This window comes from Netta rufina (assembly GCF_964035555.1).
Source record: "Netta rufina genome assembly, chromosome: 2".
NCBI classification, from domain to species: domain Eukaryota; kingdom Metazoa; phylum Chordata; class Aves; order Anseriformes; family Anatidae; genus Netta; species Netta rufina.
In genome coordinates this window covers 138461848-138484047 of record NC_140124.1, presented here as the reverse complement: position 1 = coordinate 138484047, position 22200 = coordinate 138461848, and the positions used below count along the sequence as shown (strand labels likewise).

At 35.3% G+C, this 22200-nt stretch overlaps 1 protein-coding gene across 19 annotated transcripts in view; it reads right to left on the bottom strand.

Moving 5' to 3' along the window:
• Positions 1-22200, bottom strand: part of RIMS2 (regulating synaptic membrane exocytosis 2) — a gene marked incomplete at both ends in the record, with an annotated part of 453369 nt that overhangs the window by 119211 nt on the left and 311958 nt on the right. For 10 of the 19 annotated variants that reach the window (XM_084282089.1, XM_084282091.1, XM_084282093.1 and 7 more), the window contains 2 exons: positions 14555-14664; positions 15841-16020. In XM_084282089.1, coding sequence (XP_084138215.1) covers positions 14555-14664; positions 15841-16020 — 290 coding nt within the window. Of the gene's footprint in view, positions 1-13666; positions 13700-14554; positions 14665-15840; positions 16021-17557; positions 17630-20085; positions 20161-22200 lie in introns of all 19 variants that reach the window. The other 9 variants (XM_084282090.1, XM_084282096.1, XM_084282084.1 and 6 more) reach the window with 4 other exon arrangements.

Here is a 22200-nt window from a genome sequence, read left to right as displayed (position 1 = left end):
TTTATGGTGACAACTACTTTAAAAATGAGTCAAAAGTGGATTTTGCTAGTGCTTATTAAACACGAAGCAGCACAGTGAAAAGCCATTAGAACTGTGGAATAAATTGTCAAAAGCTAAGAAACTACATTTTGAACCAGATGCTCATGATTTTTAACTCATGCATTAAGAATACAAGGAGAAGAGGAATTAATTAGACTTATTTTAGAAAAGGCTAAATTCACATTATGCAAGTTTTAATTTACAAAGCAAATTCCCTAAGAAAATAAGAAGAGCTATAATAAAAGAAAATATAAAAAGAGATATAATAAAAGAAAGTCCACCAAGAGGGAAAAAATCCAGCTTTGTCAAACCTCCACTGGAAAAAGTGGAGGAAAGCAAATGGCTTTACGTCATGATATGTGAATTGTGCCAGATGTACTACATTTTATAAGGAATGAATCCAATCCCACCTAACACCACTGTTAATGGCATCAAGGCCAGCTCCATGTGACACAAAGCCAGCAATGAAGGAACTCTGCTGCTGCTCCTACATCAAGGGAGCTTCCAGATACCTCTGTAAAACAGGGCTGAGTTTCCCCTACCCTGCTGTAACAAGAACTAGACTCTGGTCTGATACCTAAAGACAAGACTCACAGTCCTTTTCTGTCAAAATTTGAGCAAGACCTCCCGCCTCTCCAGGTAACATTGTACCAGTACTTCACATCATACCTGAGGACACCACTTCTTAGCCTCTCCTATTTACACTGTAGCAGGTCATCTAAAGTTTTTTCTCCATACGGAAAAGAATATTCAAAGAAAAGAACTTCACATGAAACTAGTTTGTAAACTGAGCCAAATCAGCAAATGAATGCTGGGATATGCTAACAGCATTTTAAAATAAATAAAGTGTTCTTCTTAAACAGCTATTTAAGCATCACTTATATTGTGGGTTTAACTAATGCAGCACTGCAATAAAAATGCTGACATATCTTAATTATTTATTGTTTTCATCTCATGTTCATTACTGAACTATACATCTTGGAGAAAAAAAAAAAATTAATAAAAACAGTGGGCTTCATTCCCTGGGGCTGCAGCGGGAATACATTAAAATAACTTTAATGGAAGTCATTAGGTAGGTAATAAAAAATATTGCCATGTAACTACATTTTATATTACCATTACTAGTGTAACAAAAATTATAGTGCACTGTAGGTTATTCCTTTACTCCAGAAATATTTTCTTCAAATTGACTTCAAGGCTACATTAATTATTTGTAGTTGTAAATCAATTAACAGTTCAAGTCATCCAGCAGCAGTCTCATCTCATCATATTCCCTAGCAGAAAACATCATCAATTCCAATCTAAACTTATTTTCTAACTGTCTTAGTACTGGGTCCTTCTACATGGGGAATAGCATAATCATCTTCTATTGCTTAGTCTAGGGCAGAATGTTAGATACAGTCAAACAACGTCACAGAGAGAACTTGTTGTAATACTACAGTACGCTAGTGAGTAGAGTCACAGCCTACCTTTAGCTAAAAATCAAAGTATCACTTGGTGCTTTACTAAATATAACAGACTGCCAAACATGAATAAACAACAGAAAAAAAAAATAAAGGAACTGTACCAGAAGAATAAAATCGTCAGTTAATGGTACATTAAATATAAATATATCTATATTTAAGAAGGTATATTTAATTATCACAAAGCAAAGACATTATTTTTAAGCTGCTATCAAGGCTTTTTTCCAGGATTGTTTGGGGTGGGGGAGGATTTGTTTGTTTCCTGTCTTCATATATGTTTTTAAAATACAGCAGTTTTGCTCCCTCTTCTGGTTATATGCCAGAAACACATTAGAAATGAATACGGTACAGCTGGCCTGTTGGCCTATTCAGAACAGGCTTATTTTGAATATCTCCGAAGAGTAGCTCTACTGAATCAGCTGTTTGGATAAGCACTGCAGGGTTACCTTGACAGGACCACTTTAAGGCAGGAGATTGGTTGCAGAGAGCTTATGAGAGAGATGGAGATACCACACAAAGATACCATTGACGTTTCTGTAGAAGACCCTGAGGCACAAAACACTGGAGACTGGGAATCCAGCATCCTGGATAAGCTCTGATGCTTTGCTAGGTATTTGTTCTGCTCAGGTTCCTTTTCCCAGCATCCACACCTAGCCTGCTAGGGACAAACACTAGGCTAGGTGGATTTCTGGTCAGACCTGGTATGGTCCTCATGTTTTTATGAAAGGTAAGCAGAAAGAAAAGTCACAAGATCTCCAGAGTCTTATGATTAATTAATTTAAATAAGGCACATCACAGGTAATGACCAACATAAACATGGAAGAAAATGCAAGCGTTTGCTCTGCACCTCTCTTCTGTGGTCTCTATTCAAGTTTGCATGCCCTTGGTTATCAGTGAGTGCTCCGTGCACGCAAGGAAATGGGAACAGACTACAAATCCACCCAGCAAAGTGCAGGATGTAAGGTTTAATTTGGTTTATGGATTTGGTTTTATTTTTCAGGCTATTCTGCACATATATTCCATGTATGTAAGCTCCTGTAACACGTAATGCAGAAGAGGAACTCATGAATGGAAATTCTCCATACAAATTCTGAAATGTAACAATGATTCATACAAAATATTTCTTGATATCTGGAAATAAATCATGTTTGCATCTCTGTCATAAACGTGTGACTATAGTATATATGACCAATCATTTTACTGAGCGATCTTTTTCTAATAGTTTGTTATAACGAACATGTTATTTTACTCTATTGGATATTTAAGCCCCTGGTTTGGATACTATTTCTTATGCTTTCTGGGCTATTATTATTTTAATGGTCTTCTTGGCAGGGCACAATGCTTCTTGGCAGGGCACAAGTGCACATGAGCAGCTGAGAAGTTTAGCTGCCTTCTTGTGATAAGGGGGAGCTGCCTGAGAAGCCTGAGCTAGCTTTAGAGTCCTTCACCAAAAAGCTGGAAAAGCTGGAAGAAGCCTTAGCCTCCTCTGCCTTTATTCAGGACTTTTTCAAGTTGAGGTTCTTGCATGGTCCTGAGCCCTGTCCTGCTTTCCGTGCACTGGGGGCTGAGGGACAGGGAGAGGGGATGACCTGCCTTGTGTCACCCCTGCTGCCCCACTCCTGGTTCTGGCTGAGCTGCTGGCATCTTATGGGTGATTTACTTCTGTTTTGTGTTCTCGTGGGGATTTTATTCCACCCCTTTTCCCAAAGCAAGGATTGCAGTTATGTGCTTTCCTACAACTAGAGCAGCCTCAATAGCTCAATACCTTACTTAAACCTTACTTTGCTTGAACTAGAATTTAATTAAAATCTAGTATTACCCTCCCTAAGTTCTCATAACACACATAAATTTGTAAGGTATACTCACGGCACACATTAAACATAATCAGTATCATTCTTCATGCAAAATTCAGAAGCTGCCATGGTCTCTTAGCAAAGCCTGGATTCTATGAGCAGGGAAATAGAGAGCACACAAGAGACTCATGGCTGTCATGTTTAGTAGTTCAGGCAAGGTGTAAGCCCCATTTCCAGGAGTCCCACATGATCTTAGATGGAAGAAGATGCTCAGGTCTGCCAGCAGGATGAGAGTCCCTTTGGCGTGACAGCAACACGCTTAGTTTTCAAAAAACATGTGTATCCACTAGTTCTGCAAGTTAACCTGGGACCGCTTCTTTGACTGGGGCTCCCTTATTCTGCCTGGTTTGCACTTCAGTCACCTAAATTCTTTAAATTGTGCCTAAACCATGCAGAAAGTCTGAAATTCTATTTTGTGAAATGTCCGTTCTAACTCTTGGGCATCTGGACTGCTCACACTGTGGTGGGGCTCCCGTGCGCTTCGAAACTGGAGTGCAGGGAAAGGGCACAACTTGGTGACTTGGGTCTTGTCTTGGTATAGACTCAACAAACAAATAGGCTCCAGACACTTCTGAACCTGGGAGATAAAAACTGAGAAGCATTCCTGATTCCCATAAAATAGACAAAGCTGTTGTGTAATTATAAAAAATACTCTAAAGAATGAGGGAGCTGATAATCCAAAAGGCTTTAAGTTCTGCTTCAGTAACTACAGCATCTTTTATGCACCTAAAATTAAGGCAGTAGAAATTAGGTAGAAATATTTCTACCTAAAAATTTCAGGAGCCTTCTCTTCCAAACACAAATGATCAAAAGGTGTTGTACAAAATACATGAAAAAAAAAAATAATAAAAAGACCTGAGGGAGAATTGTAAGAGACGGTTGTGGTTTTTTTTGGTAATAAATATTTGAAATCAAGTATGAGGCACAGGTGACTCCTCTGGACTGAAAGAACTCTGGAGAAGGATGTTCTAAACCACAAAATGTATTAACGCATCTTTAAAATAGGTTAGTAAGATTTAGTTTATCGTGCAAAGTACCTCTTTCAAGCTTTCTCTATAAAAATTGTTTTGTGGAAGGAGTGGAAGATAAACCAAGAATAAAAACAGCTTTAGTCTGACTTAGTAACTGATTACTTGTGTATCAACCTAGTCAAGTCAGCAGCAAAAGCCTCCAACTTTATCAGTTAGAATTTGGATCTTAAAAGTATAACTCATAGAACTCTTTGGTAATAACAATGAAATACGTTTACGGCAGCTGATTTCCAGCTCTTGAATTCACGCAGAACTATTTTGGCACAGCATCCAGAGTTAGAGAAATGAGACCCTGCATTGCTTTACAAACCGCACTCTTTCTGCAAAGGCACCTCAGTCTGTCTGCACTATATGAGAGGAAGAGTGAAATAAGCAGTGTATTAAAAATAGTGTTTCCCACAACAGAGTGAACTATCGCAGGCAAAACTGAATCCTGGCTCTCCCTGGTACCTGTGTTCTCCTTGCTACATGAATCTAGCAAAGAGAAAGCTAGGAATAGCACAAAATAGTCTAACTGGGGCTGTCCTTTGCATGGCCTCCTGATAGAGATGGAATTGTAAGAATTAATATCCAGATTTTAATAAAGCCAAGACACTATCTAGACGGTGTTTCATTCACTGGTAGAAGATATAGATGAGATAAGGTTTAAATGTAATATAGCTTTAGAAGTACCTGGATAAATCGTAACACATTCCTTCAAAATTGTCACAGCAATTTAGCAGCATGAACTCAAAACTGCCAAGTAAGCTGTGGTTGTTCATTGCAACTTCCATGTTCTATTATTAGGTAATAAATCTGTATCTCCATGTCAACATTTCAGTGGTTTGTATTAAGCTTATTTCTACAGCATTTGGAATAAAATATCAAACATAATAAGAACTAAACAATAGAGATGATTGCTAATAGTATGAGACTTTCTTTACCAGGATACGCAAACTAAAATGGTCCAGCTTTCCTCTGATTAGCAAAAATGTGCCAAACTTGTAAAATATATATCCAAGAGAGGTAACAGCATATAGCCCTGGTAATACATGGAAGACAATGAAGACAGTTTCATAGATGTCTGTGAAACCTACTTGGGCTCTTAGGGCAAAGCAGACTGAGAATTCCTAAATGAGCAGAAGTACAAAAATTACCCCACCTGGTCTAAATAGGCAGCACGATCACATGTGGTGTAAACTACATACTCAATAACCGTAAAAACAATCTTTCTGGAACTTTTGATTCTAAGAAAGATTTTAAAACCACAGTTGAAAATACTTATTCTAAGAGCAAGAACAACACATTAAAATTGAAGATACACAAAGTTACTAATTTTGAACTAGCAGAACTACAGAACACACACACACACAGAGCAAAAACTAAGTAAATGAAAACACCCACAATTCACCAACAATACCATCACAACTTGCCTTTTCTCCCATTAACAGGTGGGTTTTGATGTTTTTCCTCACAATCTTTATGACATTAAAAACAGACAACGATGATTAACAACAGGAACAGATACAATGATGAACAATATAACTAATATTTTGCAATACACACAAATATTTTGCAAAGTATGTTAGCAAAATTCCATGCAATGTGCTTGAATTAACACAAAACACACAGAGTGAACAGTACGCACACGAGTGAACAACACACACTTAGAGACAGAATCACAACAAAAGCAAGAATACATACATTGCACTATAATGTAAAAAAGGGAAGGCTGAGATCTTAAAGGCCACTTTGGATGCTTTACTGCAAACTACAATTAAAGAAAAAGTCCTGCTTTCTAGCTGCCAACTCTTCAAATTCTAATATCCAGATTTCTGAACCGGTAATGAGTCCTATCACAGTAATTATTTCTGGCTTTAAGAAGAAAACAGCAATCCATATTTTCTTCTATTAAATACCAATGGAAGCAGAATCCAGGTCATAGGATTCCAGATGAACTGTGATTCAAGCAATTATATTGTAAAGTAGGGACGGGATTTTAGGCATTGGTAACTTTTCCTACCAGCTAGTGCAAGATGATTTTTTTTGCTGAGCTTATTATTTCTTTGGGCCTGCTGGAGCACCTGATTCTCTCCACATAACTGCAGTAATAACTGCACCACATTATCCTTCTCTGGGCTGTGCTCCTTGGTTTTGAGGTTGGTACCACACTTTTTTATTACCACAATTTTAGACAGCTAAATTTAGCATTGATCTAGCCCCAAATATTTACAACCAGAAAAGCTACTCTGTGCTGCTCTTCCACACCCACAACAGTTGGTGTAATGTCACATAAAGTTATAAAAAGGGATAACAGATTATTTTGTGAGAAAATATTTAACTCGAAGAGCAGACCAGACGTGACCTATTAACAGTGCATGTAAATGCACATTTAAGCTTTTATGATTCTTCCTTTGAGAAAAAAAATAATCTAAGAGCAGGAAAAAAAAAATAAAAAGATATATGAAAAAATCTTTTGATCTCTGCAGGGCTGTGTGTTTTCTGAAATTTGAATGTAAATTTGTATATTTTAATCACATGGTATTTGAGTTCAAAAAATATTTGCATCTATTTGATTTGATCATCAGCTCTTATCATACTAACTTCCTTTGTCTACTGATTGAAGTGTCTTCCAAGCTCGATGAGAGACATTATGCAAAATATTCTAAGTACTTCAGTGTAATGCTATTTGTTCAGCATCATCAGTCCACCTACACAAACTAAAGAAGAAGTGTCACAGCACAATAATATTTACTTCCTTGCCTGCCAAAAGGATAAATGAAAAGTAGAGGGTAACACGTCTAAGGGGTGTACACTCAGATCTGGCTAAGGCTGTAACCTTATCATAGTGACAGAGTACTTTCAAAGAGGGAGAAAAAAAAAGTAACTGCTTTTTGCAAGTTGAACTATTTTATGTATTTACGAGCTAGTAAATAAACTATGCTATATCGAACTTGTTTGTCTTGTCTGGATTTTTAATTGAATATATTTACAAGCTAGCTGGCAAAGCTTCCCTACATGCTCATGGGAAATATTACTAAAGGAGATAGGCACTTGTGGTCTGACAGACCTGCCTCGACCTCCGATTCCTGCACTCCAATATGCTTGTTTTCTTCATCTCCTGCTGCATTTGTTTAAGCAAGGTATGACGGGGGGAAAAAAGCAAGACAAAAACATGCATGCTTTGTTACAAGCTTGTCAAATAAAAGATAAATATCAAACAAAAAACATCCACAATAACATAAAAACCCTCAATCTGTCACATACATTATTTTCTGTGAATTAAAAATTGAATGAATCCTTTTGCTATTTTTCATAAATACTTCTGGTTTACTCCAATGACCTTCTTCTGAAAGTAATGATGGTCATATGCCGTCCTTAATAACCCAATTTCTTAATGAATTATTGAAACATCAGAAAGCAGACAATAAATACCAAAGCAGAAAAAGCAGACATATATTGATGTATAATTGGTTCACAAGCATCTACTGCTTGGCTTTGGTTTAGTTTCTCTTGCAAGAGAAGACAGGCCTACATTTTCAAAGAGCGTATTTAAAACTATGTATAAATCCTAAGCAAGTGGGCATACTCTGTACCTTAATATGTGCTGAATAAACAAAGCAAATGTTTCTCCAGCTTGGAAAAAAAAAGTATCCTCAATTTGCCAGGTAATATGCTTTTCACCTGGATTTCAGAGTGGTTAGAATTCAGAAAGATAGGTGCTTCTCCACCAGTACCTATAGCTAGATAGATACTGCTGCCTAGAGCATATCTAAATCTTAGAGAATACTGAAATAGCTGGAAATAACAGTGAAGGTATATAAACATGTATGATTAAAGTTATAAACACCATAAGTGCACTTCTTTTATCTCATTAAATAAGAACCAAAAGTTTTTGTGACAAAACTCATCTAATACCAGGGTAACAACCATAACAACATAGAAAAGTGTTGTGGTGAATAACTGGTGTACCGTAAGGCTGCTTTCATTTAAATGCCAGTTATTAAGCATTGTTTTGATATGATGCAATATATTGTAGTTTTTCAAGGTTCGGATTATGATTACTTATTGATTTTTTGTACTCTTTTTCCAAGTTTTTTTTTTTACATTTCTCTCATTACTTGTATAGGTTTATGTGCAACTACACAGTTCATTGAATTATTTGACTTTAGGTTTAGCGAGCAGTTTTAAAATTATGATTTCATGCTAGTTCTAACTGGTTATTGCTAATAAGGAGAAAGATTTAGGTAATAATCAATGCCAATGCAATGGAAACTAACATCTACGTAGCTTTCTGTTTTGTAATTCTGTGATAAAATCATGATATTTAAATTGCAACCAAAATTGTATCTGTTCCATACTGTAAAATATTCAGCAGGGACACCGTGTCTACAGTCAACCTTTTCTCATTGAGAAAAAAATCACGTATAAAAGGTGTGTCAAAGACTTTTAACAAAATTGGTTCCAGGAGAATTGAACTAAAATGGTTTTGGCATGTTGGTACCCTAACACATAAATAAACCATGGCTGTCATGAGCACAGATGTATGACTGTTTGCTCATTTTTCTTTATGCCAATATTAGAATCAGACCTAGAAGTTAAGACCTTCAAATGGCATGAAGAGACAGGTTTTTAATTCCTCCTTTTGCCAATACACGAGAATACTATGAACCATTACTTCCTCTGAAAGGTACGAACCTTTCAAGTAAGCCCTGTGTTATGGGTAACATTTCCTCAAGTTTTTCAATGGAACTGTACTAATGCAAATAAAATATTTGAAAAGTCCTCAGAATAATTAGGGGCTGAACTCTACTGCCTCTCAGGAGATTGAACTAAGCATCCACAAGTAAAACCCAAAGGTCCAAAGGTGTATTTTTGCAAATTCCTAGCGGAAATACAAAATTTAAAAAAAAAAATTTAAAAGAGGTATTCCTGCATTATCAGAAGACAGCCATTCCCCTCTGCTGTCAAACACACATAATGCAAGAGTTAACCCTGTGCAAGAATGAAAATGTCTAACACCACACAATCAGTACCACAGAAACGTATGCACAAAAAGATGGGTGCAAATATTTATATCTGTGGTTTTTGAATTCTGCTGATTGACTACAAGTTCCCAGCCAAGCTTAAGTTAGTCCAAGTTCCTATCCAGTATGATGCATATGTGATCAATCATGTTCTACAACGCAAACTACCAGTATGCCATGTATTTTTAAAAACCTGTGAAAGCGCAGCTGACAGAATATGATAGAAGTGTGACCAGTGTAGATAGAGGTTCTCTGCAACTTCATTATAATAATCTTTCTCTACATCCCATCAAGCTACGTTAGGGTGCTGAAAAATACAGAATAAAATTCCTTCTTATGTTGCAAAATTATGTTCATTTAGTGGGAAATTATGCTCTGAATGAGACAAAACAGTAAATAGTTGTGTTTTCCTAACCATCAGAGTATCTCAGTAACTCACATTCCATTCTGCCTGACTTGTGACAATGCAGTTGATAGTATAGCTATTTTCATTTAAAGCCTTGAAACTCTGTCAGAGTGAGAGGAAAAAAAAAATGGAGTTATGGCTGACAGCTATCCCTGATTAAAGCTAATCAACTACCCCTGTTAATTCCATTTGTAGATAATTTTATTCTGGAATAAGACCACCCATACCTGAAATTAAGAGAGGACAGTTAATCAGTATTAATGTCAGCTTTAATGGTCTCTGAAATAACTTCCTCATAACACCAGATTATTATGAGATCATGTAATTAAAGTCTGTACCACCGAGCATAAATAGAAGGGCAAATTCTGGCTGAGCTCTACTATCAGCTGAATTTCTCAGCACTTCATTTTTATACTTTAAGGTTTTATGGTAGTTGTTTGGCCTGACAATCTTCTAGGTTTTTGGTTGGATGAATGGTGTGTTCTTGTGTGTTTTTTTTTTTTTTTTTTTTTTTTTTGTTTTTGTTTTGTTTTGTTTTGTTTTTTTTGGTAGGGATGAAGAAGAGCTATATTAATTCTTAGGAAGTAGAAGGAAAAATCTCTGTTAGGAAAAAATACTCCCTCTTTGATTAGTAATTAACAGTAAATCAAAAGGGTTAATATTGAATATTTTCAAGACCACTTTATAGTGTTCTATTTTAACTAGCAGCAAGCAGTCCTTGAGTTCACCCTTCTACCAAGATGAGGAAGAACAAAGGAATATAATATAGAAACAAACAGGGAGAAAAAGGTCTTGCTAATTCTTACAGAGTTATAAATATCCCAGTATTCATTTATGGTCTATAGTATGGATAACACAGAACCTTTAAGAGGCATATACCAATTTAAATGCTAAAACCAGGTACTATTTAATACTCTTGTTTTTTCTACAAATGTTGATTATAAACAAGATATATGTACCTCTATCATAACTTAAAAATATGCATAAATTCAGCTAACGTCCTGTGGCGTGTTGTTAGTGGAAATCTGGTCAAACCTTAAGTGGTCCCAGACCAGAACAATTTTCCATTCATCTAACATGAAAATATACTACATGAAGAAGTTACAAGCAAAAGTAAAATTACCTAGATGCTCATGGAACGTTCTAGCTAGTTAAGATAATAATGTACATTTCAGAGATACCCAGTCTCACTGAACAGGTAAATCTGATACTTGAAACAATGCAGCTGCAGGAAGCTAAGGAATTAGGCGAAGATTCATGACCATGAAAGATTGCAAATGCAACATAGCTAGTCATATCTGGATGCTTTCCTGCTGAGTATGTGGGGGATTGAGAAGAAGGCAGATACGTCAGTGTTCTACCGTTAGGAATGGTCGTTCACAGCTACTCAGATAAATTCCATAAAAACAAATTTCTGTGGCTGTTCTGGAGTTTAGAATCTAAAAGATTCTTGGAACAAGAATCTACAACCACATAACACAGTTCACTGAACTAAATCTCAGGCCAATTTCTTTTAATGCTGATCCTAATCAGTAAAGCAGTTACCCACAGGTTTTTTTCCTGTAGATTCCTGCCCTTCCAGTTCTAATCACATAAATGTGAGCAAGACATATTCCACCTTATACTGAGTGCTGCACGAGAACAAAATTGCAAATAGCTCCCTTCTTCCTACCTGAGTACCGGCATTTGCACTACATTTTAAGAAACGTTATGCAATGGCCACCTTGCAATAGATTATTCAAATTTATACAAATTAAATGTGGATACTGTAGGAGTTACAGAGGTTTTTCTTTTTCTTCTACAAGACTCAAATGCCTTCTAACTCCTGTTTATCTACAACATATATTTAATTAATTCCTTTCATTGGTATAATTTTAACTTTATCTAGTCACAGAATCCTTGATTTCAAATTACAGAAAAGCTAGCCTTCACAGTGTGTTTCCATGCAATATAAAATCTCCTCTCATTTAAGTCAACTATATGCTTCTATGGGAACAGAAAGGACTACTTCTCCAAGACAATGGCATTTTCCAGTACAGTCATACAACCTTCCCTTATTGAGGCAACTCTTTTGAATACCAACAGGTCTTATAATAACACACAAAAATCTACTCAAATGTATACAAAGTTTTCAGGTTTACTTGCTGATTTATTTGCTAAATAATACCATAAGTCCACCCATACAACTATAGTCAGTGTTTTTGATTCTACTAGATTTCAGTTTTTATTACTGGCACTTCAATTGCTGAAAATTACTTTTTGTAAAATGCAATTCTCCAGAGTCAAAAATTACTATTAATCATAATTATATTCTGCCTTTGCCATAAGTTAGGTAATCTGCTGTTCTTGTACAGGGTTATTCCTTTTAAAGAAATTGACTACTTCCCTTCAAGAAAAGGATTAGAAAATCCTAAAAAAGAATAGAAAAAGCCTCAAAATAGAATTAGATCGTAATTAGAATATGAGCTCTTAATTCATGATAGAAAATTACATAGAATACTGTGTGATAGCTGGATACCTATAGATTGAATTTTTAACTACGGTATTTTCCACCTTTATACTTGCAAAATTCAATACGAAATTTGTCTAGGTACTGTGGCTTGAGTCTCTGATGACACTTTGATGAAAACTCCAGTATCTGTGGATTTCACAGTTTTCCAAAGCCCAGATTTTCCAAAAAGACCGCTTTAGACAGAATTACAGGAAAATATTACTTAGTCTTCAAGTAAAAACAGAGTTTCAGCAGTACTTACCAGAGTAAACAATTCTAGTAATCCTATAAAAATAATTATTTTATTATATTTACTATTTTTCTCACTATGGAACCTACGATGTAAGTAAGACTGCTACCCTCTCCAATCAAACAGTAAAAATATTCGGTACTTCAAATTGCTGCCCCAGAGAGCTCACAGTCTACATAGATATGCTAAGCAAAGTGCTAGGAAAAGTGGTAAATCATGAAAGTGTATATAGCAATGACAGCAAACATCAGGTGATTAGATGTGATTATTTCCTCACACACCTGGATTGTATTTCATATAAGCATTTCACAGCACATTAGACGACGGAGAAATGAATATACTAGGGTGATGATCTGAGAAAACAGAGTTTTCTTGTCATGAAGTTTTGCTTCCAAAATGGAAATAAGCACCATAAACATTTCAAATACTAAATTAAAAAGTCTGATGAAACAAATACAGTTATACTACATATAGACCCTCAGTGGTATAACAAAGGACTGCAATTGATATCTTATGGCTTGTTAAGCAAATTAAATGGCTTCAATTGTACAAAATAGAATGGGATTTAATTTTATGTGAAAGTATTATCACTTTTTTGAAAGACTATCTTGATTCAATTATTTTTTGCTCCTATATTCTTTAAAAAAATACCAAGTAATTCAGCTACTGTAAAAAAACACATTTGCAATAAAAACCATAGTTCTGACTCAATGCATGGTTAACATCAAATATGTCAAATAGCCTCAAATGCTTAAATTTCCTGAAGTACCTGAAGTGCTAATCCTGAAAAGATAGATACATATGTAGGTTAGCTTGCTTCAATAGAACTTGAAATACTCTTATTTGCTGCATTGTAAATCCTTAGTATTTAAAAATAGGTATATATCTAGGTACTTTTTAATGATGATTGTATTTAGATAATATTATTTATTATCTTTTTTCATGGAGAATCCTGTAAAATTTATGAGCCATGGGTCTGAATACAAAAAAGACTAAATAATTATCACAATGTTTCTGGCTATGTCTATGCAATCAAGTAACATCAATTGCAGTTGGGTTTATTTTTCCCTATATAACCTCTTAAAAAGGCTTTCAGGTGAAAAACAAACCCTCCTTTATGTACAGACCTTCAAAAGGTTCTATCTCCTTGTCTCCATTGTCTAGGGAAAGTAATAAAAAAACAAAAAAGAAACAAAAAAAGGGAACCAAAGCACAGGGGTTAAAAACAACGTAAGTTTTATAAAAGATACAATATACATGTTTAGAAGGATTAAAAAAAAAAAGAAGAAGAAAAAAAATAACACGAGTGTATTTGAATGTATGTCCATTTAGACTGAATTTGCACAGCACATCTAGTTATTAGATGTGAAAGGGTGAAAATGCATTTGCTATCAAGAACATGTCTATAGTCCTCTGTTTCTAAACATTTTGGAAGATGCTTTTATGTATTGACCAGTGCTTTTATGAGACATTAAAGATCAGCACAATTACAGCATCAATAAAACATGAATCATGAACTATCTTGCTGGCCTTCCCTATTTTAAAGATTATTACCTATTTTCTTGCTCTTCCTGTTTCAAAGTGAAGAGGTTTTACATTAGTACTCTGTAACACACTCCATGTGAGTCCCCAAGTGATCAACTATGTTCCTAATTCCCAAAAGAGCAAGAGTTTTCTCACTAAACAATATATAAAAGATCATTTCCTGTGCCTGTTGAAGTCAGTGACAAAACATATCTTGAGTTCAAAAGGAACAGGATTGTGCTAATAGTTAGTCCATCTTGGTTCATATTGTTGATGACTACTGTAATGTTGATGATTCATTTCAGTCAAGAATATTGTAGATGTTAAAATATAATAAAAGGAAATACAGTACAAAATACAATACTACTATCAAATCCTAGTTCTGTACACAGAAACTCAAGAGCTTTCAAATGTAATGACCAAAGGAAAATACGAACTTGACTGCCATGAGCAATTTTGCAATGTCATTAAGGAGAAAAACATACACTTACTTCTCTCCAACGTCCCTTTTGGTGGGAGCTGTGGTAACTGCCTGCCCCTTCGCCCTACTACTGGAGTACTTGATGGACTTGTCTGAACAGACCCAGTTCGAGGATGTGACCTATGAGACACATATCAAAACAAACCATAGCAATTAAATGACAAATTCATCCTTAAATACGTTCATGAACTGATAAAAGTACTAATTAGGTTTTAGATCACTTGGGACCCTTGCTGTCCCAGAGTGAAACTATTAACTCTTTTCATTAAAATAAATAAATAAATAAATAAATAAATAAATAATAATGATAATAAAGATTGAAAAGAGAAATCTCTCCCTGAAAAGAAAAAAAGACAAAAACAAACCAAACTAAGGCTAAACACCCATAAGCTGCTTGTTTGCACAGTCAGGCCAGAAAATGTATGTACATTCATGTGCACATGGAAATAATACCTGCATGCACATACAATTATCCACAGACCAAATTCAATAATCTTTCCTCAGTTTGTATTTGGTTAAATTCCCATTGAGTGGCAAAGAGATTACAGGAATTTGAATAAACAAAATAAGTAATAAACTGAGCAAAGACACTGGGATTTGACTCTACATCTCACTGGGGATTTGATGTTACTATCTCTCACTTTCAGAAAGCAAAAGAATGTATTCTGCAGCTCTAAAATAAGGAGAGGCTTACTGAGTATCTGTCTCCTAGACCAAAATGTACTCATCTTTTTACTGAATTATGTTTACCCTCAGAGTAATGTATAGACATCTGCAAAGTGTCAATTGGTAAAGGTAAAGTATTCAAACAGGAACAATACAGACTATGGCACAGTAAAATGTAGTCAGAAAAAATGGTGGTTAAAATGGTAGTTAAAACACAAAGTTAGTACAGTTCATTTGAAGAAACATTTTTATAAAAAAAATAGTTTCATTTGATGTTATGATGGTTGTTCCATAAGCGATGTCTGATGAACACAAATAATTTCTCATTCTGTAAGAGAAAATTATGATAATTATGAGGTGTTTCATGTAGGAAACTATCCAGGATTCCTATCAATGAGAAATCACACGAACAAATGTAGTTAAATACTGTTAGTAAACAATTTACAATGGCAGCCACACCATTATATCCAGAATAGAATATAAATGGTGTGTTGGCACTGACAGGGTTAGTATCTAGAGCTACTAGTGATCAGCTAAGGATGAGAGGCAATACCAATTAGCTACTGGGAAAATAAAATGGTGAGCTGGTGGGGCAGAAGGGGATTAGTCTGATTGATTTGTCTGTTTCACCTCGGTAAGGCAGGTGAAGGAGGGGCAGATCTTCCAGTCATTAATGAAGGCATCGACCTGATGAGGTTTGAGTCAGGACGCTCTGTGGATCGGGAGCGGGAGTTGGTCCGCTCTAGCACAGGCCGTTGCTCTGTTGATCTGGATCTTTGATATGGCTGTCTATCTGCTGCTTCACAATTCCTGTAATGTTAGTCAAAAAGCAGCTCAGTTGACTTTTCTATTAATTATAAGATATGCTGCATGATACTGGTTTGGAGAAAATAATTTTGTTATCTACATTTTCTTTGGCAAATTTTCTGAGTTCGCTTCTTGATAACATACAGTTTTTTTAAACATGTATGCATTGGCTTGCTCAAATTCTTGATAAATGGGCTGAAATGTTTCCAATGTCACAGTAATGACTATCTATGCAATAGTCTGTTTCCTGACAATTTCTGGGTAAAAATACTGTTTTTCTGTTTAATAATACATCAACCTTGGAGGAAAAAAATAGCTGGCATAATATTAAGTCTCACTGATGCTAAGGAGTTGTTTAATTGTGCATTTTAATTGAGCGTTTTTACTCACATCAATAGATTTTTACAGACTCCATTACCTTCAGAGGTAGCACTCTTTAATAATTGTTTGTAGGAAAGTCCAAAGCAAATTTGGTCACATTCCAGACATTGTAATTAATATGTAGCACTGTTAACTGCATTACTATTCTCAGGACATTTGTTAAAATATTGGCTAGGCCATAGTGATGGATTTATATGCAGTACTTGGAATACAGTCAGATGATCTACAATACCATTAGTCCTTTCAGAGGTTCCTCCAACTACAGAAATTTTGGGTTATAATCAAAAATAAATTAAAGAAAAAAATTATTTAACCCTCAGCCTAAAGAATAGTGTCAAAACAGCAATGAAAAAAGTCAGCAACAGATGCAACAGGAAGAAAGTAGACTGAACAAAAAAAGGAATTTCTGCATCAACTGGTCAGGCCTTCTGCTATCACAGGCAATTAATCACGTCATTACTTTCAGAAATTAATCAAGCCTAACCTCTACACAGTGTAATTTTTGTATTTGCAAGGAGTAATAATGGCTAGCAATACGATAAAATATGTAAAATCAAGGTAATTTTAAAAGTAAAATCTATATCATGATGAAGCTGCTTATTACATTCATACTGCTTCCAGTTCTACAAGAGTAACTGAACAGCAACAGAGTACACACGGTGAACTGTTAGGTTTTTTTATTCAGCTCAGACATCCTTTTTACAATGAAGTCTGTTAATACAAAGAGTGACTGGATGGTGATTACGTGTAACAAGAATTCATACTTCAATTAGTATCAAAAATGAGAGAGAGACACACCACAGCCTCATTATGTATGAAGAGTCTTATGTCATTAACAACATTTTTTTTCTAAGACTATATTGGGGCAGAATATAGTTTTCTCTAGGATGGCAAACTTTGCTGAATGGGTCAATACATGTATTCATTAAAACAAATGTCTCCTTGTGCCTTCCATGAGGTAACAGCTGGATTCCTTGAGAGCAACAAGGAATGGCCACAGACAGGTTCAGAATAATACCATTCACCAAGAACCTACATCTAGAAGCTCCTAACAAGCACACACACCACACTGAGAAACATAATGGCAACTGTAAGCTCAGGCACTAAAAGATCAGAGGAAAAGTACAATGAGCCTGGCACAAAACCACAAAAAAATTACCTCGCTTCTTCTTCTATCAGTTCTGATTCTGAATATGACGCTTCATCAGCAAAAACATCCACTGTCTCGCTTCTTTTACATTGTGGGCAAATAAAGAAACACAACCTTAGCTTTGATATGAAAGTTGCTTAGTTTAAGGTAACTGTTTAAGACAGTTTTTAGTGCTACAGAAGGTGAGAAAGCTGTCACCCATCTGCATGGTGGTTAAAAAAAATAACTTTTTGACTATGGGAATAAATTCTAAGAAAAACAACTCCTGAATTCAGCATAATTACAGAATATGGCCAAGGTCCAGACAGCCCACCCCGATTTTGTGTACCCACATGTTAGAAAATAAGTGAGCTGACAGAGATTTATTTTCTCCTTTTGGTCTCCCACCAAAAGTAGGTTTCATTCCATTTTCTATTTCTCTCCCTGTCCCAACATCAGGTAGGACACACAGAGGAACAGGTGAGTAGCAACCACGACTCATGCAAACATTTCATGAGAAATTAAGCCTCTTTCATTTGTTATTCCTAAGGCTTCGCTCTCTTTAGATGTTAATAAGAAATAGTTTTTAGGATACCAGGGATCTGACTCATTGCCTCTTTCAGAAGGCAGGAAGACATTTTTACCATTAGGGCCAATACTAATGACTTAGTGGGGTTGTTTGTATTCTGGAGAGCATCATGGGGCGGGCCACGGTATCTAACCTCTGTGCTAACAGGCAAAGGCCTCAGAAATTTCATATTTGAGTTAATATAACTAGTCAATTTGCTGCAATCTGCAGCTGGTATTTACTTCAGGTAGAAAAACAACAGGGAGTTGCCAGAAGGGAAAGGGAACACAGATTTTGGCAGTGAACCTTTTCCTCTTAGATCAAACTTTGGCACCACTGTTGCTTTTGTAGATCAAAGGATTTGAAGAGTAAGTGTAATCTTGAGGTTCAGATGAGGTGCTACCCTCACATTATAGGTTTACAAGCTGCAAACCTCTCCATACCCACAGTAGCAAATGGAGAGCTATAAAAGTGTGACAGCCTTCCACTTGAGAACATCACTGTGTTTTTTGACCATACACATACAGAGAACAATTCAACAGACACATTATAGTCTAGAGTGAAACAGGAATATTCTTTGTCCTAACTTTTTAAAATCATTTTCACAGTAGAAATGTGTTTTAAGACCCAGGTCTTCAGAGAAGAACTGTCCCTTTTACAGAAAAAATACCACTCCAATAACCAGCTTGGACAGTTATTGCTCTTCATCCACCACAATACACAACAACGTATTAACACTACAGTTAAACCACAGGCACGGAGAGAGAGTTTTTAAGACATCTCAATGGATGAAAAACAGATGTTCATGACTTCAGGTAATATTCTGGAGTGCTTATGGTCCCAAGTTATCTAGATGAAACTTTTCTCTAGTCTGACTACAGGACATAAAATGGCCGATTCTGGTCATAAAATATGAATTACTGATTTTTAAAGAGGAAAAGATAAAAGATATTCAACAACTACATAATATTTTAATATATGTGACAGCTTTTTATCTTTGCCAACAGACTTATTATAAAAAATAAAGTTCATGATAGCGACCTCTTCCTCTTTAGCATTGTCTAACATAACATCCTTTCTACCTTTGCTAAGGAAATCATTCATGGTAGGGGGCCAACTCTTCTGTCAAAATCTACAAGACTTGTGGGCATAACTCTCACAACAATGAAAGAGCAGAGCAGGGTCTACTTTTTAATCAAGCACATCTATCGCTTTGAAACTGTTTGAGCTCTCTGTAAGCCACCATGCAGAAAAGCTCTGTGAGTATTTAAATTTAAATTTTATAGTCCAAACCCATCCAAACTAGAATTAGGATTCCAACATACCTAAGTATCACTGTAAATTGTTGTAGCTAAAATATCTAACCAAAGATGCTACACATTTAATACTAATTACTGATTTATCTGCATTGTTCTATATTCATATTCCGGAAATTGCAAAACATAATTATTTTCCCAATGCAGAAGGTAACTACTTCTGATTTTTAATTTTTCAGATTTGTTACTTTTATTAACAAATTTTTTTAAAAAAGAAAATTTTCAACAAATTAATGCATTCATTGATGTATAGACTCATGTATAGAGAAAACCTTACAAAAGGTTGACATTTTTCCATAGTAAGCAATCATAAGAGCTTACAACGCAAATACTTTATTCCTCCCCCCAAAAAAAATGAAAGTTTATTTGAAATTCCACATATAACATCTTTTTACTGTGTTCAAGACTAAAAAAGTATTTTACCATGTTCAAGACTAAAAAAGTAGGCTATGAGATCATGCCAATCAAAATTTCATAAGTACTAGGTTGTTCTTGTAACAAAAAGCTGAAGAAATAAAAATAGAATTGTTGTAGAATTACAATACACTATAATTCAGCTCCTAGCACATCTTTTTTTTTCATCTAGAAACACTGAGCACAGAACAAGAAAAATACAGCAATACATTTTCTAATGATCATAATTTCAAACTCCAGCTAATATATAAGGGTAATACCTGTCAGTGTCTGTGGATGGTTGCTGGATTTCAATCCTTGGACATGTTATTCTTCTACTAGCTATAGGAACTTTGCTGTTTAGTCACAGACACAAGATCCTCTGTTAGCATAACATAAATAAGCATGTCTACAAACAACTGAGATTTCTAGTACCAAGAGCAAATTTAAATTTGAGTCACAAGTACTGTAATGGAAAATGGGAGTACACTGCCAAAATACGGAGATAAATTAGTGACTGGTTAGCCTCACCAAATCAATCATCCATACCTACAAAGGAACTTAATATAAAATTATGTGTGCTATAGTTTTTAAAAGCCAGACGTGTAATGCTTTTAAATATTCTCACAAAATAAACAAAAGCAGAAGGTAAAGCAAGCTGCAGTAACATTCAACCATATTTATATATCCATATATACACACACATGCAGACATTCACACGCACACCACACTGTGGTTTATATAACTACAGGTATATTTACTTGACAGTCACAGGAATTACTACACTGTAGCATGCCATTATCTGAGCTACTTTTCTAATAGCTAATGCAGCTATGCAGACAGAGCAGAGCACTCGGCTGTGATCCCAGGCACACTGTGCTCCACACTGCTATGTGCAGGCAGCTACAGCTACAGAAACTCAGTTGCTTACAGCTTGCTCAGGTATCTGTATATGGCACTGCAGTCACTTTAGTGATTTTGTTGTAGACATATTTTTAATCATACTAACATGTGATAGCATGATGCAATTGCTAAAATGCTTAAAGAAGGCACATACAGCTACATCTATAGAGATTTACTCTCTGTGATGCATCTTCTCATCCACAGATTTTACGGTAGTTTACTGAGAAATAGCAAAGGCCTTTCTGTAGAGAGTTAGCCCCATCATTTTTAAAAGGTCCCTTCCAACCCAAATTAGTTTATGATTCTGTGGATGCAGATAGAAGGTTATGCTACCTATTACAATCAAATATCAATAAAACCAGTTGTCACAGATGCTATATGTATCTGCATTAAAACGTCAGAAAGTACTGCAAATGAGCTAGTAACAGTAGTTTAACTTAACCAGTTAACTTTCAGTAGTTTAAAAATCAGTTTCCAGTATTTTACTTAAAGGTAATTTCTCAAAAACGGAACCTTCAAGGTTAGAATTTCCTCACACTAAAGTGGACCAAAGAATGCAAGCAACATTTATGTTGCCTCATATCTTATTCATTTATTTGGCTTGACCTGTTAAATTTCTCATATTAATATGTAATCATGTTTTTATTATGTACTTAAAATACGAAATGTATGGAGGTGTTCTTTCAATACTAATTTAAAAGTCTGAGATATTTAAGTAGAATTATACTATAATATGTTAAATGTTTGGTTTTATCCAATTGTTTCTTGATACTTATAAAATACATTCTCACCTATATAGCCAATTTCCTTTTATAGTACTTTGTCTTTTACCAACTATTTCTAACTGTTAGCATCTTTAACAAAACACTCAGTTGACACAAATTAAAGAATCCCATGGCAGGAACAGATATCTGCATCTTCCTAAGATGATTCACTGAAGATTATGATAAACATGATTAACATTCAAAAGCTGGAAACACAAAATTCTCAGTGAGAAATGAAATCTTCTTCCTCCCCAGTTCCTGCCCAGCTCAAGTCTGAATATACTTATCTGACTCTCTCTAGGATAACCATCTAAATTTTAATTAAAATATTAGAAATATTCCTAAGTACAACTGTTCCAGCTTTTTAACTTTCTTACACAGTTTTTCCCCATTTTGGAATACAAAATTTCACCCACTCAACTTGAATGTGTGATCGTAATGTATGAAGAGTGACACAAACACTCAAGGGTTCTGATGAACATACTGTTCATGACTGAAGAGTAAGTGGTATATAACACAATTCATAGAGCAACATTTCCCACTAAGGCTTGAATGTTCAAATGCAGAGAGAGCACTTAGACTATAGACTAATTATGTGAATTAGATCAAAATTTAGGTACACGCTCAAAATCAAGCGTGTACCTAAATATGCCCTCATACTGTGCAGGACTAAATATCAAATTTGCAAAGCACTTGTCCTTGGTAGTTCATGTTGTTTTTTTCATGTCT